The sequence below is a fragment of the Pipistrellus hanaki genome (genome assembly GCF_964339955.1).
Source record: "Pipistrellus hanaki genome assembly, chromosome: 10".
Taxonomy (NCBI): Eukaryota; Metazoa; Chordata; class Mammalia; order Chiroptera; family Vespertilionidae; genus Pipistrellus; species Pipistrellus hanaki.
Window position 1 is genome coordinate 32,079,207 of NC_140512.1, and position 17,375 is coordinate 32,096,581.

A 17,375-nucleotide genomic window follows, 5' to 3' on the forward strand; every position below is an offset into this window, starting at 1 on the left:
CTATAGGCAGTCCTCAACCTCAGGCAATTATATGCCCTGTTTTCCTTCCTCATGGCTTCCAACTTAACACAATAGGAACTGTTCCTGACAATTCAAATGCTCATTCAGAGGGGCAGAGCACTCATAACGGAAACTTGCCTCTTGATTTTTCCTGCAACACCCTGTTAGGCTGTCTTCATAAACTGCTTAACAACATTAGGAGTTGGCCTTGACATACAATAAAACACACAGATGTAGCTGGCATTTCTGAGGCAAGAAAAAAAACCACAAAAAAAAGATTGAAAAAATGTAAAAAGATCCACAAAGTTACAGACTCCTATAAAAACATACCTTTCAAGAAAATTCAGTTATTAACAAAGTTAGCTCAGTTTTTAATGCATCATACTTGCTTCAAGCAAGAAAACATGTGTTAAAATTTAATAGTTATAGAGACAAATATGTGTGTAATGAAATAGTATTTACAAATTTTTATAAGCCTAGACTCATGCTCAAAGTCAAGTAGAAAACCACATCAAAGGATTAGCAGCAGCAGAAAAATTCACAGGTAGGCAGATTTCAGTTCTATATAAAGAAGGAAAGTCTACCAATTATAGCTATAGATTTCAAAACACAATGAAATGGAAATACTACTACAAGTGTAGGAAATATAAAAATGTTCTCTGCAGCATTATTTGAGGAAGGGGAGTATATAAATTATGATACATCCACATTATGGATTACTAAATGGCTGTTAAAAACGTAGTACATTTTTTATGTATTGATTTGGATGGCTAGTCATGCTCTATTAACTGAAGGTGGAGTGGGGTAGGAAGTTGGGAAAATTCTGCATGGAATGATTTTGGAGGCTGTCATGCTATATATATATGTGCATGTTTACATATCTATCAAAAATATAAAAGCTACATACCACACTTCAAATAGGGACAACCTCTAAGAGATAGGACTGAAGGAGAGAAGAGACTTTCACAACTTGGGGTGATTATTTAGATGTAATACAAGTATGCATTATTTTCATTTTAAAAAGTAACAGAGCTTCTTGAATTTGTTAAAAGGTTATTAAATAACATACATGGAAGGAAAAAAGCTTCCATTCCCTAGAGTGTCCAAGGAGAATCTGATGGCTAGATGCCCATGAGAACAGACTCTTGTGTTGGATGGGAAAGGTGTTAGTAGAAGCCCCTTCTCATTCAAAAGATCAAGGGAATGCCACTAGCAACTCCCTTTTCTTTGGCATCTGAATATTTTCTTGTTTGCTAGATCTTTCCCATCAGCCTACATAATACACATAATGTCTTCCATCTTCAATAAAAACTTCCTTAATCTCACCTATCACTCCATTTCCATGTTCTCCTTTTCAAAAGTATTGCCTGCATGTGCTGTCTTCACTTCCTTTCTCACTACTAACTCTTTTTAAAAGCTTTTATTTTAAAATAACTTTATACTCACAGAAAAGCAATAATATAAATATTTCCCATAGTTATTTCACCCAAACCCATCAATTGTTAAGACTTTTTCATATGTTTTATTCTGTCAGTGTGAATGTGTGTGCATAAGTATGAATGTGTGTGTGTGTGTGTGTGTGTGTGTGTTGTGTGTGTGTACGTACATAGCTCTTGTCAAGGTCACCAATGACTTACATGATGTCAAGTCTAAAGATAACTTTTAGACTAATCAGCAGCATTGAAAGTAATAGTCTATGCCCTCCTTCCTCAACCACTTTCTTCCCTTGGCTTTTAGGATCCACTTTCTCTTGGCTCTCCACTCCACTGGCTACTACTTCCCAGGCTCCTTTGCTATGGCCTCTTCATCATAAAATCCTCCAAATAAAGAGGGCCCAGGGCCCAGACTTTGGATCCCTTCTCTTCTCTGTCTCACTCCTCACATGTTTTCATCCACAATAAAACTTTAAGTATTATCTATATAATGTTAAATTTATATTTTCTGTTCTCTAGGTTTCTATTCCCAAATTCCTACTTAATAGCTTCACTGAAGACTTAGCTTTACACTGTCCAAATCTAAATTTCAGATTATCTACTGATTGCTTGCACAACTAACCCATCCCTATTTTCCTATAGATTCTCCTACCTCAGAAAAATGGCAACTCCATCTTTTTAGTTCTTTAGCCCAAAAATCCTGGTATCTTAACTCCTTTATCAAACACCTGACATCCAATCCAGAATCTAACCAACCCTTACCATTTCCACCATTATCATTCTTGGCTAACCTTCACCATCTCTCACCTGCACTTTGCCAATATCTTTCTATGTCAATTTTTAAAAAATATATTTATATTCATTTCAGAGAGGAAGGGAGAAAAAGAGAGATAGAAACAGCAATAGTGAAAGGGAATCATTGATTGGCTGCCTCCTACACACACCCTACTAGGGATTGCATCCATAACTAGGGCATGTGCCCTTGGCTGGAATCAAACCTGGAACCCTTCAGTCTGTAGGCTGACACTCTATCCACTGCGCCAAACCAGCCAGGGTTATGTCAACTTTTACTTTGCCTTTGTTCCCCCATAGTCTACTTGCTACGAACTGCTAGAACCATCCTTTTAAAACATGATTTATGTCAGGTTACTTCTTTGTACAAAGTTCTTTCACCTGATGACTCACTGCATTCCTCAAGTATGCCAAATCCCTAATTAAGTACCATCAAATTTTTTCCTACCCACTGCCTGAGCTTCTATCCCACTTTTTAATATGTAGCATGGAATGTCAAGAGCTAGGATTGTGGAATAGTACAATGAAGGCCTGGGGAGCGGGGTGGGGTGGGGATGAGGGGGCGATGGCTGTGTGAGGGTAGAGGGAGTCAGTGGGGGGAAAGCGGGGATATCTGTCATATTTTCACCAATAAAGATAAATTTTTAAAGGACAAAGAATATAGCCAATAAGGGGATATTTTTGACAAAGAAAGTGAAAGCAGGTGGTAAAGGGATTCTCCCAGTAGGAGAAGCATTGTCTTTTGTTTCTTTAATTCATACTTTAGAATCTACCATCAACACAGTTAGTTACTCTGGGAAACTTTTTTACATTGGCTGATTTTATTTAGTTCCACTAAATAAATTTTATTTATGATTTCATCAGCAAAGTAACCAGGGTTAAACTTGAAGACAGTTTGTTTCTTCTTGCCAGGGCTGGTTGCAATGACATTATTTTATGCAATGAGAACTGATAAGTTATAAATATACTAGAGGCAGGTGCACACAATTTGAGCACAGGTAGGGTCCCTAGGCCTGGCCAGAGGTGAGGGCGGATCAGGTTCCCCACCTCCCAGCCCCCCTGCCTCCTCCTTTCCTAGTCACCAGCACACTGCCTCTGGTCAACAGCCATGACCCACATCTCCCTCTGGTGGTCAGCGCATGTCATAGCGAGCGATTGAACTCCTGGTTTCCCGGTGGAGTATATATTAGCCTTTTATTATATGATATTCTATGGCTCAGAAGCAATGGGATATATTGATTTGTGATATATGGATTCAGTCTTACTAGTTTCAAGTTCTATGACATATACCACTTTATTCCAGTACTTTCAACACAAAGCCATTCCACTACTCAGGTCACATGGGAGAGGATGTATGTAGCAGATGTCTCAGATAGAAAGCAAACTGCTTTATAAAGATGTTTAAATAACCAAACTATGAAGACTTGTAGCTTTCACTTGAAGTAAAATAAATATCAGGTCGAAATATTACACCAGGTAAAGAACCAATAGATCCAACCCACAGCTTCCTATTTTCTTCTTCCTGGTATGTTTTATTTGTTTTTAGTAACTGAATCTAAGGGAATGAAAATGGAAACTCTACAGAATCTAATCTCTATGTATAGGTGCTTTAGCCATTATAGTCACTTCTATCCCCAGCACTTAGCACTGTGCCTAGCACATGGTAGGTGCTGATTAATATTTGCTGAATGAATGCTCTAAAAGATAGTAGAGTCCTGTCTATAGAACTCATTCATTTTTATTGGATGCCAAACACATGCAAGCCATGTGTTAGGTTCACAGGAAACAAAAAATAAACACACGACATCTGCTAATCTCATATATCTCACAGAGTCCGGTGTTTAGATAAGAAAACAAACACAATATAATGTGCAAAGATTTATGAAAGGAGTTATTATTCAGTGTGCCATGGAAACACAGGTTAAAGGAGACAAGGGCTTCTAGAGGAAACCTATGTAATATGAGCCCTGACATATGAGTAAGAGGGAACCGGTAGAAGTGAGGGGTGAGAAGGACTTATCCGAGAAGAGGGAACAGCATAGACTGCATCAGGAAACTCAGCTTTCACAGGAAACTGAAAGACTTTCAGAAGGACTGGATTGTTGAGAGCTGAGAGGTTGAGAAGGTGTCCAGATCAAATGAGGCCTTGCTAATTTCTGAAGCTGATCTCTTTGGGTGCATTTAAAGACCTTTTAGATCTATTTTCTTGATATAAAAATATATCAAGTTTTTTTTTATTATCAAGTAGATTCGCTGAAATTTACTTACATCCACATCTTTACTATCAATGAGGGTTTAATTTATTAAGAAATAGATACCAGAAAGTTTTCTAATGGCCAATAGAAGGCAGACACTTATTTTACTGGACTTTGGCAGGCAAGTCAGGTAATAACAAGTGGTACTTCTCTTATGTATGTTGTAAACCACATAATTTCACCTATAATGTCTGAACATGTAATTATCATTAATTGAAGAGAGAGGAAAATGAGAAAGGCAAAAAGAGAGAGGAAAATTCCACCTTTGTTTTCTCCAAATGCCTAATGAAAACTGTATCTAGGATTAGGATTTTTTAAATTTTGTGCTACAGTCCAGATGTAGAATATAGTTCAGTATGGTTCAATAGCTTGAAATTCACTGCATAGACCTGCAATCAGATTTATGTATCTGGCATCAATTTTGTCAGAGTGTTTTCTGTTTTTAGACAGTTAACCAGATATAAATCCTTTCCTAGGGAATTAAATGTATGTGAACTAGATTATAAAACTTGGATTTTCAAACGCCACTTGTAATTGCCTGGACTCCTGAATAGCCTCCTTCGTTCAATCCTGGTCTTACTACAGTCTATTCTCAGCCCAGCAGTAACAATTATTATATTAAAAAGTAAGTCAGACCGTATCACACTGTGGGATACAACCCAGAAAATAGCTCCCTACTTGACTCTGAGTAAAATCCAAAGTCCTTACAAGTGCCTATACAGCTATTCCTGAACTGGCCCTCCAGCCTCACTGCTATTAGTTCCCTGACTTCTGCAGCACACAATGCTTTTAGGTGAATGTGCCAGGCATCCTCCTACTATCAAATTGCCTTTGTATGAGCTTCTATCTCTGCCTGGACTGTTCTTCCCTCAGAAATCCACAAGGTTCATTCCCTCCCCTCCTTCAAGTCTCTGCTCATGCTATTATCTCATGAGGCCTTCCCTCTTAAATTTTCATCACCCCCTTACCCTGCTTTCCTGTTTCAGCCATAGCAGTTTTCATCTTCAAACATATAATGTATCTGTTATATTTATTGCCAATTGAATGCAACTTCCATAAAGACAGAAATCTTTGTTTCTTTTGCTCATGATACATTCCAAGCACGTAGAACAGAGCCTGACATATTTATTTATGCTCATTAAATACATAATGAATGAATTGTCAAAATAAAATTCTATCTAACAAAGAGGGAATATGCAAATTGACCATAACTCCACAACCAAGATGGTGGTACCCACAGCCAATGAGGAGGGGATATGCAAATTGGCATGACAAGGCTAGAGGTGGAAGGTGGCTCCGGACCAGAGCGAAGGCAGTGCCAGCAGCCAGGGTAAGGAAGGCCTATTCTTGCATGAATCTTTGTGCATTGGGCCTCTAGTTTTATATAACTAGCTAAGACTGAATATTGGGGTCAGTATCCTTAATTTTGAGCAGAAAGAAGTTGTGATTTTAAAACTTAAATATAAACTTATTTTCTGTACAGGTAGAACAAAAACAGATTGTATATTGAAAGACATATTAGCATTATGCATCACAATCTTGGCAGGGTCTGCGTGCACTATCTTTTAAGCATATATGCAACAAGAAAACACAGCAATTGTGTTTACTGTAGGAAACCACCACAGTAAGGTAATTAAAGAAGGAAGGACAGACTGAGGTCCATGGAAGATTTCTTTCTTTCTAAAACTGGTATAATAATCACAATGGGAGTTATTGACTCATCAGATTTCATTTAAAACCAACAGAAGCCTGTTGGAGAACTTTCAGAAGACTAGTATTCTAATGGATTAAAAGTCTGTTTTCCACTTTGAAATTTAAGAGCTACTGTTTAAAGGTATAATTGCATATGCCAGGAAAAAAAGCTTATAAAAGCTCATTCTCTTTACCTCCATGAATAGGAATTGATAATGTGTTGGTACTACTCTATGAATGTTGTCTCTACAAATATGAACTCACAAGAAAATCTGTCCATTTCCAAGGCTTAAACTTCCTGCTTAAAATCACAAAGTTGTGAAAATCTAACAACTAGATTGCACTGCATCTCTCATTTATTTCTAATTTAATTATTGACTTATGAGGACCATGGAACATGTCATGATATTACATAATGAGGGGCTGGTCTGGTGACAGGCAATGATGAGTTACGTTTCCTTCCCCTTTGCTCTTTTTTATATTAATTTTCTTATTTTTCAATTACAGTTAACTTTCCTTATTATATTAGTTTCAGTTGTACAGCCTCATAGATACTTATGAAGTGATCCCACTGATAAGTCTAGTACCCAACCTAGTGACAAACATAATCATGACAATATTTTTTCTAAAGTCCCTATGTTGTCCTTTATATCTCAGAGACAATTTTAATATATTAATATGAGTTATTCAAGGAAAACCTAGATCAGCTCAATCAATAATTTTTGTATATATATACTCTGATTATCACTGGGCAGAATCCACTAAGCATATAAAAGAAACATCGGATATAATATCCTCTAGTTTAGTCATATCATGTAAGTATGTTTACTTTTATAGCATTCATTGTGATCCTGCTATAGTATGGTAATAGTTAATCACAAAGATATACTTTCAAGAAAGCCAGATTTAGTACTTCTAAAACCTCTTAGGTCAGCCAAGTATACCAACCTGTAAGAATAAGGTACATTGCTACTAAACACTAGGATTTAGGGGGAAAGTTATCATTTCACAAGTTCAGAGTTCTCTTAATGGTGAAATTTAATACTTGTTTATTGAATTAAGTGAATCATTTTGTGGGTCAACAATATGGTTACAGGTAGACCCTCATTCACCAACCTCCATGCATTCATTCAATTACTCCTTACATTGTTTATTTATTAAACAAATATTTGTTAAATGCCTACTATATGTCAGACACTGCTATATACTAGGAAATTAGAGATGGATGAAAGTCAGAAAGCCATTGCTCTCAAAGAACTTGTTTTTCCCACTGAAAAAAAAAGGCAGATAATAAACAGGTAAATAAAAAAACAAATCTCTATATGTAAAAGATTAAGTTGACCCATCGCTATGACATGCACTGACCTCCAGGGGCCGCAGATGCTCAATGCAGGAGCTGCCTGCTGGTGGTCAGTGCACTCCCACAGCCAACCTCCCATGGTCCCTCCCTTTGGCTGACTGGCCCCTATTGGCCCCGATTGCTGGCCAGGCCGAGGGACCCCAACCATGCAAGAATTCATGCACCGGGCCTCTAATATTTTCATATGGTTATAGTGCTATGAAAGCAACAAAAGAAGACAATATAATGGAATGATTGAAAATGGGGTAGGGTTGGAATGGTGTGGTTAAGGATGGTCTCTCTCTAAGGACATAACATTTGAGCTAAGAGTTATGAAGAGAAAGAGCCAGCCATGTGAAATGCTCAAATAGGAGAAACAATAGTGCAAAGGCCCTACAAAGGGAATGACAGAAAAAGCCATGGCGATTGTATTGCATGATATAACTGATATCACTCCAATAAATTTAATTTAAAAACCACTGGAAATAAAAGAGATGTAAGATAAAGTCAAAGGCATGGGCAGCATCCAGATGAGATACAGCACTTAGAGCTTTTTCTCTCTTTTTTCTTTCTTTGTTTTAAATTTTTTTTTTTTTTTAATATTACAGGAAAACTTTAGAAGCTTTTCAAACAAGGAAGGGAAATTATCTGAATTTTTTTTCAGAAAGAAAACTCTATATAGCATGACTATGTGGATTCTAAAAACTAAAAATGAACATCTAGAAATGAAAAACATAATAGAAGCTAAAAATTTAATGGACTGACTAATAAATTTAACACAGCTGGAAAAAGATGTAGCAATATATAGAAATGTTTTAAAATGCTTTAAAAATGTTAAAAAGGCTTTAAAATCTTTGAGTTAACTTTCTTGAAACCTAAAGTGTGATATTGCCAAAACCAGTTTGGCTCAGTGGATAGAGCGTTGGCCTGAGGACTGGAAGGTCCCGGGTTCAATTCTTGTCAAGGGAATGTACCTTGGTTGCGGGCACATCCCCAGTAGGGGGTGTGCAGGAGGCAGCTGGTCGATGTTTCTCATCGATCTTTCTAGCTCTTTATCCCTCCCACTTCCTCTCTGTAAAAAATCAATAAAATATATTTTAAAAACAAGTGAGACATTAAGGACACATTCCCCACTGCCCTGAAGCATGTGTACCCCATAAATAAGGATTTGAACTTCAGTTACTGACTCAGATTGACTTGCTAAGATAACCATTTGTGTGAGTGATGTACTTTCCCTAGATACTTACATGTAGCCCTTTGCTCCATTTGAGATTAACATGTGTGTGTTGACATCATTCATTGATAGCTACCTGAACTGCTGAGGGTACAAAACAGGCTTTAAAACTAGGTCCTGGCCAACGGACAGCCACAAAGGCATGTCCTTTTGTCAGTCTGACAAGTGACGCCACTCCATGCTCCTCTCTCTGCCAGACGACAGAATGGCGGCTAGTACCTCCCAATCGAAACAACTGAGCTCTTCGGTAAGGAACATCGGCCCCCTGCATCCGGATCGGACCAGCCCAGCTGCTGGACCCCAGAGGACAGCACCACCGGGATCCCATTAAGCCTGCACCCACAGCATCAGGAACTTGTGTGAGTAATAAAGTGCTGTGTGATTTGCAACTGCATATGTTTCATGTGCTGTAATTCCTCCAGCAGTTCATTGAATTATTTTGCTTACGCTTAAAATTGAAATTAAAACTTTTGGTCTTTTCAGTCCTAAGCCTGTCCTTGGTCCTTCTTAAGTATTGTAGCCTCTTCGCTAGCAACGACATTCAACTGACCCAACACCTGCATGGTTAAAGTTTACTTCAAGGGACGCCTTAGATAAACATCCTTTCCCAGAATCTACTTGGGACAAAGCTTTAGCAAACTCAAGAGTTACTGTTACTCAGAAAAAGACAAGAGTGAAGATGTGAAAGGACAGATATGCAGGAGGAAACAATAAAAATGTTTAACTAGTTGCAGTTCCAGAAAGACAAGAGAGGGTGTGAAGTGGGGAAGACTAGGGTAGATTGCTTCCGGCTACTGCGTTTTATAAAGATAAGGCAGAGAATTTCCTAGAAACGATTAACAAAAGTACATATTATTTATCTTAAGAGGATAACATGAAATCTACATTTAAATGCATCCTGGATGGACCTGGAAACTATTATGCAAAGCAAAATAAGCCAGTTAGAGAAAGACAAATATCACATGATCTCACTTATAAGTGGAATCTAAAGGATAAAATAAACTTATGAACAAAATAGGTCCAGAGGTGTGGATGCATGGAACAGAATAACAGATCTCAGTGTGGGAGTGGGGGATTGGCAGGGGCAGGGGGCGAGGGGTGGGGGCAAGAAGAGATTAACTAAAGAACATTTATGCATATATGTATAACCCATGGACACAGACAGGTAGAAAATGGGAGACATCTGTGATACTGTCAACAATAAAATAAAAATTTTAGAAAGGGAAAGCATTATAAAACAGAGAAAAGGGCAAATTATCACCAATGGAATAGAAACTTCTCAAGAACAATAATGGCAACTAAATGACAGGAAAATCTTCTATGTGCTAAAAAGGAAATTGTGTACCTAGAATTCTATACTTAGAAAAATATTCTTTTAAGAAGTAAAAGTATGGAAGTAGAACACCAGTAAAATTTAACCAAAGACAATAAGTACATTAATGTCAGGTAATAGAAGAGTGTAAGAACAAAAGCATTACTAACTATAGTGCCTTTAAAAAGTCAGCATGCCTGGCTGCTGTGGATCAGTGGTTTAAAATTGACCCATGAACCAAGAGGTCACCAGTTTGATTCCCAGTCAGGGCACATGCCTGGGTTGTGAGATAGATCCCCAGTAGGGGGTTTGCAGGAGGCAGCAAATCAAATGTTTCTATCCCTCTTCCTTCCTCTCTCTCTAAAATAAATGAAAACATTTTTTAAAACGTTCTTGAAACCCATTTCCTATTCTTTCTTTTCCCTCCTAATTCTCTCTCTGTCTCAGAGGCAGATAATTTTTCTGCCTGTTTCTCTCCATTCAGTACTTGGGCTCTTCTCACTGTTTGGCTTTCCCCTTGTGGCAGAATGCACACAAGTTGTGCCTATGGTTTTCCGCCCTGGTAATGTGATAAGCATTTCTGAAAAATTTATGATTGAAGGATTTTTCATAAGATAAAAGAAAAATATGCTGGGGCTGTCTTTAGCATAGCCTGACCATTTGAGCCACAAGTACCCAGAAAACTGCATAACCCTTGCTTTGTTAGGGATTTTCTGAGTGACCTTGGACAGGTAATTTATCTCATTTCCCATCACTTCTTATATTCAAAACCAGAAGCCATATCTGGAGCTATCATAGATAAGCAAAGGCACTACTAATAAAAAGCCAATCGCTGAAACCAGTTTGGCTCAGTGGATAGAGCATAGGCCTGCAGACTGAAGGGTCCAGGGTTCGATTCCAGTCAAGGGCATGTACCTTGGTTGCGGGCACATCCCCTATGGGGGGTGTGCAGGAGGCAGCTGAATGATGTTTCTCTCTCATTTATGTTTCCGGCTTTCTATCCCTCTCCCTTCCTTTCTGTAAAAAAGTAATAAATATATATATTTTAAAAAGCCAATCATTGTGAAGTTCTGAAGGTATTTGGAAAAGCAATAAAAACAGATGTGCTGGCTACTCATTGACTTGTCACAGAAGTTTGCAATACAAAGGAACCCAACCAGAAAAGACTGATAAGCCTTTGAATGGGTGATTACAGCCTCACCCAGGGCAGCTCCACTGTGTCTGCCCAGATCCGGCTACAATTCCTAGTCTTGTGCTTCCCAAGTGATTTCAAAAGGTTCTGAAGTCCAACCCCTGCCTTCTGGCAGAACTGCACTCAGTTGCGGGGGAGGAGGGAGGCGCATGCAAGTTCTTTCCATACTTCTTTCTCTTACACAATCTACATTATCAGGAAAAGAGACCCATTGCATATGTCTCTTTTCCTGATAATGTAGGCTAACTTTTAATTCCAGCGTGCAAATAAAAATTTGGAGTGGCATCTCCTTTTGAAAGTCTCAAGCTGGTCATTTCCTTCTCTCTGACATTTACTACCCAACGCATGATTTCTTCAGGGAGGCAGCCTGCATAGGTAGCTGTGAGTGACCTGGGATACTTATTTAACATCTCTGTGCCCTGTTTCCTAGAGCCTACCCCACAGGCTCGTGAAGCTTGAAGAAGATAAAGCATGAAACTTTGAGAATGTATTTGGCCCTACTTCTTTCCCGGAGCTCAAAGCTCTGAGTAGTGAAGGTATTTCTTCCGTTGCTGAAAGGAGGAGAAAATGTATACTAGAAACTTCTAACTAGGCACAGATGGGGAAGAGATAAAATACTTTATATAAATTTTCAACAATGAAATTCATGGGAAATACCATCAAGATGGTAGCAGAATCTAAGAGGAATTCATCTAAGCACTTCACTCAACTTGGTTTTTATATGGATAATGTCTATTACAAGAGTAAAAAGGAATAAACATATAATATTTATGTATTTATTTGATATGAGTAGTTGGGAAGTGGGCAAGGAAGGAGAGAGGAAGACATGAAGAAAGGAAGAGGAGAGAAAAAGTCAGAACAATTTAAAATGTCGGCATGCTGAACATGTAAAATTAATACAAAATAATATTGACTATAAACTGTAATTGAAAAATAAAATTTTAAGTACTTTAAAAACCACCACCACTCTGCTGTTCTCAAACACTGGCATCCCAACTAACCCCCTAGGATTACCACACTCCCTTATTCCCCACAGGAGCCTCCTTGCTGGGTCTTCCTTATCTCACAATATCCTCACGCCAGCTCTGCCTCCCTCTTCTGCTTCCATACCCACCTCCCCCAGCCTTGGAATCACAGCTCTCTACCAGGTTTCAGGGTCCCTCATCCTCTGACCCTGTCAAAGGGAAATGGAAAAGTAAAGGAAAATGTTCTGATCCCACTTAACCCCAAGCCTTGTCCAGCTATTTACCTGGTACTCAGCCTGTCTACTCAAAACTATTTCTAAATCACCCACTGGTGCTCTTGATGCTGGTTGAAATGAATAAAGAGATGCCAAGGCTCTAAGGTTTTCTTTTCAAGATAGGATTATAGACCTGAAAGAGCTGACCCCAGTTCTTAAAGTCCAAGTGATTGTGCCCCACACTATCAGGAGAGTGACGAGGCACCATGGACGTTGTCATGGAGACCCCTGTTCTCTTCTGGAGCCACCAACATACTTCAGAACAACACATAACTACCTCATCCTATCAAAAGAGTAATATTCAGATTGACCATCACTCCAACACACAAGATGGCTACCCCCATGTGGTCAAAGATCCTGTCCCTATGTGGATACAAGATGGCCAGCACAAGACGGCCAGCAGGGGAGGACATTTGGGAGGCACCAGGCCTGTAAGGAAGGGCAGTTGAGAGGGACCAGGTCTGCAAGGGAGGGCAGTTGAAGGCGATTAACACTGTAGGGGAGGGCAGTTGGGGGTGGTCAGGCCGGCAGAGGAGGGAAGTTGGGGGCAAACAGGCTGGCAGGGGAGCAGTTAGACATCAATCAGGATTGCATGGGAGTGGTTAGGGGGTGATCAGGCTGGCAGGCAGAAGCAGTTAGGGGCAATCAGGAAGGCAGGCAGGCAAGCAGTTGGAAGCCAGCAGTCCTGGATTGTGAGAGGGATGTCCAATGGGATAGGGTCTAAATGGGCCATTTAACATCCTTGAGGGGTCCCAGATAGGAGAGGGTGCAGGCTGGGATGAAGGACACCCCCCTACCCCGTGCACGAATTTTGCACAATGGGCCTCTAGTCTTACCTATAAACAGGTTAAATTATTTGTGGCAGTAAATGCCAGCTCTTCACCAAGCCTCTGGTTCCCTTCCTCCTGGGCACAGAGTGAGACCCCTTTCCATGAGACTAGTTCCCACCAATAAAATGTGGTCAGAGGTGAGGTCTGTCATCTCTTAGCCTAGATATTTAAGAGGCAAGTGTGCCTCTTGCATGCTTTCTCTTTCTGCTTGCTGGGAGTAAGTGGTACATAGGCCCAACAGATGGAGAAAGCATAAATAGAAGATAGGTTCTTTGAAATTTTATGTGGAAGAAAATTGACCACCAACCATGAACACCCACCCGGCCCATTATGTGAACAGAAAGCTCTATTGTGTTTGAGCCATTGTACCTGTTGGGGGTCTTTTTGGATACTGAAGCTATGCCTGCACTAATTAATGCAACTTATATTTTATGTTTTAGAGAATTAAATAACTTGAATGTCAGCATTCTGGACTTCCATCCTGGAAAATACAAGTGCTAGCAGAAAGAGAAGAGAAGCAGGAAAGAGTAACAATGTGAGTAACTATGACATTTACTGCATAGGCAGCAATGTGCCGAGCCTGTGTTAAGTGCATTATGCATACTGTCTCATTTATGCTTCACATCAACTTTAGGAAATACAACGGTACTATCATTATCCCCATTACTCAGATGTGGACACTGGGGCGGAAATAACACGGAAACTAACTTAAAGATGGGGGAGAGGGAAACTGGAATGGTTCCTGAGTAGAAATGAAGATTTCTGTCTGTCCCCATTATTGGCTTTTTAACCAGAATGGCCCACCCTCTCAGTAGATTCCTCCTTGCCCCTCAAGGACTAATGGGCATATTAAGGACTTCTCTTAGGACTCAGCCCCATCCCTTGGCCCTTAAGACTTAACCTGGGGAAGTACTGGCATATCTAGAGTCCATATCTAGGGAAAAGGCCAGTTCTGCAGGCTCACACAGGGCCAAGATCATGTCATCATATGACCCCCTGACCTCTGCTGTGAACCTGAAACACCAAGGCCCTTTTGAGACCAAAGAGCCACAGGCCCCCATTCATCCATACAATCAATAGACATTTGCAGTTGAGAAACAGCTCTGAGGCTGTGGGAGCTGGAGCGCCCCTGCAGCGCAGGGTCAGCAGCCACAGCGGGGACTGCACAGGAATGACCTGAGGCTGCTGCGGTGCTGGAGGGAGTGGGCCCCTCAAGTTTTCAGGGTTTCCCAGGACCAGGAATGCCACAGCAGCAGCACAGCCAATCACTGCATCAGTTAAATTTTTCACCAAGAAATTTATGTTACGTTTAGCACTCATGAAACGATGCACTTACACCATTTTTACATGGCTGGATGGTATCTTTAAATACTACATGCAATTAACTTCATTTCATAACAGTCATATTTTATATTGTCCTCAGTGTCTTTTCTCCACCACCTTAGTAGACGGAGATGGGACTCCAACACAATCATGTTCACTTACTTTAATTCCTTGTAATCCATAGCCAGGGGGCCCAGGAGGGCCAGGCAAACCTTTCTGCCCAATATCACCCTGTTGGAGAGAAATCAGACAAGTGTGAGAAGATTTAGGGAGAAACAATGTATTATTACTCTTAGCTCTGTTCTTACTTCAGTCTGATCAGGACCTTCATCCATGCTGCCCATAAGCTAATTCATGTTTTATATAGAGCAGTGATTTTCTAACCTTTTTAAGAAAAGGTTAAGAAATAGCTCACTGCAGTTATGCAGTTGATGCATAAGAATCCTAAGCAAAAATAGTACATATAATCTAAATACAAATGAAGACTTAAGATAGGGCTGCTGGGTGTAAGCAGAAGTGCTGTCCCTGTAGCTTCGTCAGCTTGGGCTCCTTCAGCTGCCCTAACCCCATCCCCTAGACACCAGGAGTAAGAGGATCACTCACACACTCTGTTGTGTGTAGCCTTTCATCTATTTCTCCATTTCCATATGGAATGCTCATTCACCGGGGTAGTGGGTAAAGAATCAGCGGATATTAATGTGGATCAGTGTTGAATTTTTGAGATATGTAAATGAAGCAAAAAATGCATGACTTCCCAGTATGTATTCCTTATAATATAAGTGGATCCCATATTTCTTAAGGAAAAATTTCTGTGGCCCACTGAGATTGGAAAATGTTCTGCAGCACAATATGTGCCTCTCTTTGGAGATCTCTATCACGTATTAAAATATTAAAGCCACTAAGAAGTCCCACAATAGAGTGATTAATTTAACTATCCCCGAAGTTCCCAAATTAATATTTGATGGAATAAGCTTTGTAAAAATGCTGGATTAATGTAAGTTAGACTTTTTCTTTCCAGTATGAAAAAAAAGCTGTATCTTTTTCTGATTATAAGAGGAATACCTGCTCATTGAAAAAAAAAAAAAAAAAAAAAAAAAACAAGAAAAGAAAATTTAAACAGAAAGATGACACTGAAGAAAAAAAAAATGCATCCAATAACAATAGCTAACATCTTAGATGCAGTCTTCATCCACATAAAGTGAACTATGAGATTAAGAAATAGCCCGCTGCCCATATGTAGCTGATGGACAAAAAAGAAAAAAAAGGATAAAGAATCTTAGTAATTCTGAGATCCTTAGTAACTTTGACTCATACAGCCTCTCTGCTTTTCTCTCTGTAACATGATTCTAATTCACTTCTGTGCATTTGGACATAGATACATCTATCTGAAATTTGAATCAGTGCTGGGTGGCTTACTGATACCTGTTTTCCCTATAAACATGTCTGCTGGTTTTCTACTTCACTTTTTAAATAAATAAATAAATAAATAAATAAATAAATAAATAAATAAATAAATAAATAAAATTTGTTGAGCAAGTGAATGAGCACTATTGACATTTTGAGCTGGGTAATTCTTCATTATGGGAGGCTGTCTTGTGCACTGCAGCACATTTAGCAGCATCTCTGTCCTCTGCCCGCTAGATGCCAATACTAGTCCTCCTCCAGTTGTGATCCCCTCCCCCTGAAATGATCCCAAATGTCCCCCTGCAGTGCAGAGGGGAGGACCAAATTTCTCTTCCTGAGAAGCTGGATTAAAAAAATAAGTGGATGAATAATCACCAAATTGAAGGTGGCAAGAGGAAGAGAAATATAAATAAGAGCAAAGGGAGCCAAAGGAAGTTTCGATTACCTTCCATGGAGACAGTAAGCCTAGATCAGTGGCCGGCAAACTCATTAGTCAACAGAGCCAAATATCAATGACTGAAATTTCTTTTAAGAGCCAATTTTTTAAAATTTAAACTATATAGGTAGGTACATTGTTATTAATTTAATTAGGGTACTCCTAAGCTGGCCTTTGCTAAAAACTAAAGGGGCCAAAGAGCTGCATGTGGCTCGCGAGCCGCAGTTTGCTGACCACTGGCCTAGATCCTTGCACTGAGGCTCTGACAGTGTCCTACACACATATACACAATAGATACATTGGCTGGTGTCCTGTTAAAAGGCCACCTGAAGCACCTCTGGCCAAAGTAAAGATGTGTTTCTGAATCATGGCACAGCCTTGCATGAGCCTAGAAATATTTTGAGCACTTTGCACCCACTTTCTTAAGAGAGACTTATTAATTTCTTTGGGGGAAGACAATAGCTTTATAAACTTAAATGTTCTATTTACTGAAAGTTCACATGATATGAGAAAATAAAACTTTTCATTAATAATCAAGAAAAAATAAGCAAACACCAAGAAGAGCACTTACTCTGAAGTTAATGTCCACTCGGTTGTCATTAACGGTACCTGACCCTCACACAGACCACAGGCCTGAGGACTCACCTTGGGTCCTTGGGTTCCTAAGCCCCGAGGCCCAGAGGGGCCAGGAGGTCCTCTGACACCTGGCTCTCCCTGAAAAGACAATGAATGAGAAGTTACTGGTATTCAAAAACATTTTATGCTGTATAGTTAAAATAGTAAATATATGTCATAAATTTTTATATTCAAAATATATATTTTTTTTAAATTCCACACCCTTGAATTTGTCTAAATGATTGAGCCCTTTTAACCCACATCACTTTCCTAAACTT

General features: G+C 39.4%; 1 protein-coding gene and 1 long non-coding RNA gene across 4 annotated transcripts in view; one reads left to right on the top strand and one right to left on the bottom strand.

Moving 5' to 3' along the window:
• Positions 1 to 17,375, top strand: part of LOC311628998 — a 126,501-nt gene that overhangs the window by 51,884 nt on the left and 57,242 nt on the right. The window contains exons 2-3 of the long non-coding RNA XR_014796117.1: positions 8,943 to 9,104; positions 13,760 to 13,854. This is a non-coding gene — a long non-coding RNA (uncharacterized lncRNA). The remainder of the gene's footprint in view (positions 1 to 8,942; positions 9,105 to 13,759; positions 13,855 to 17,375) is intronic.
• The window catches only part of COL28A1 (collagen type XXVIII alpha 1 chain), a 144,244-nt gene that overhangs the window by 33,190 nt on the left and 93,679 nt on the right, over positions 1 to 17,375 (bottom strand). For all 3 annotated transcript variants that reach the window (XM_084896664.1, XM_084896662.1, XM_084896663.1), the window contains 2 exons: positions 17,128 to 17,196; positions 14,805 to 14,873 (listed from right to left, as the gene is read on the bottom strand). In XM_084896664.1, the coding sequence (XP_084752790.1) occupies positions 14,805 to 14,873; positions 17,128 to 17,196 (138 nt within the window). The remainder of the gene's footprint in view (positions 1 to 14,804; positions 14,874 to 17,127; positions 17,197 to 17,375) is intronic.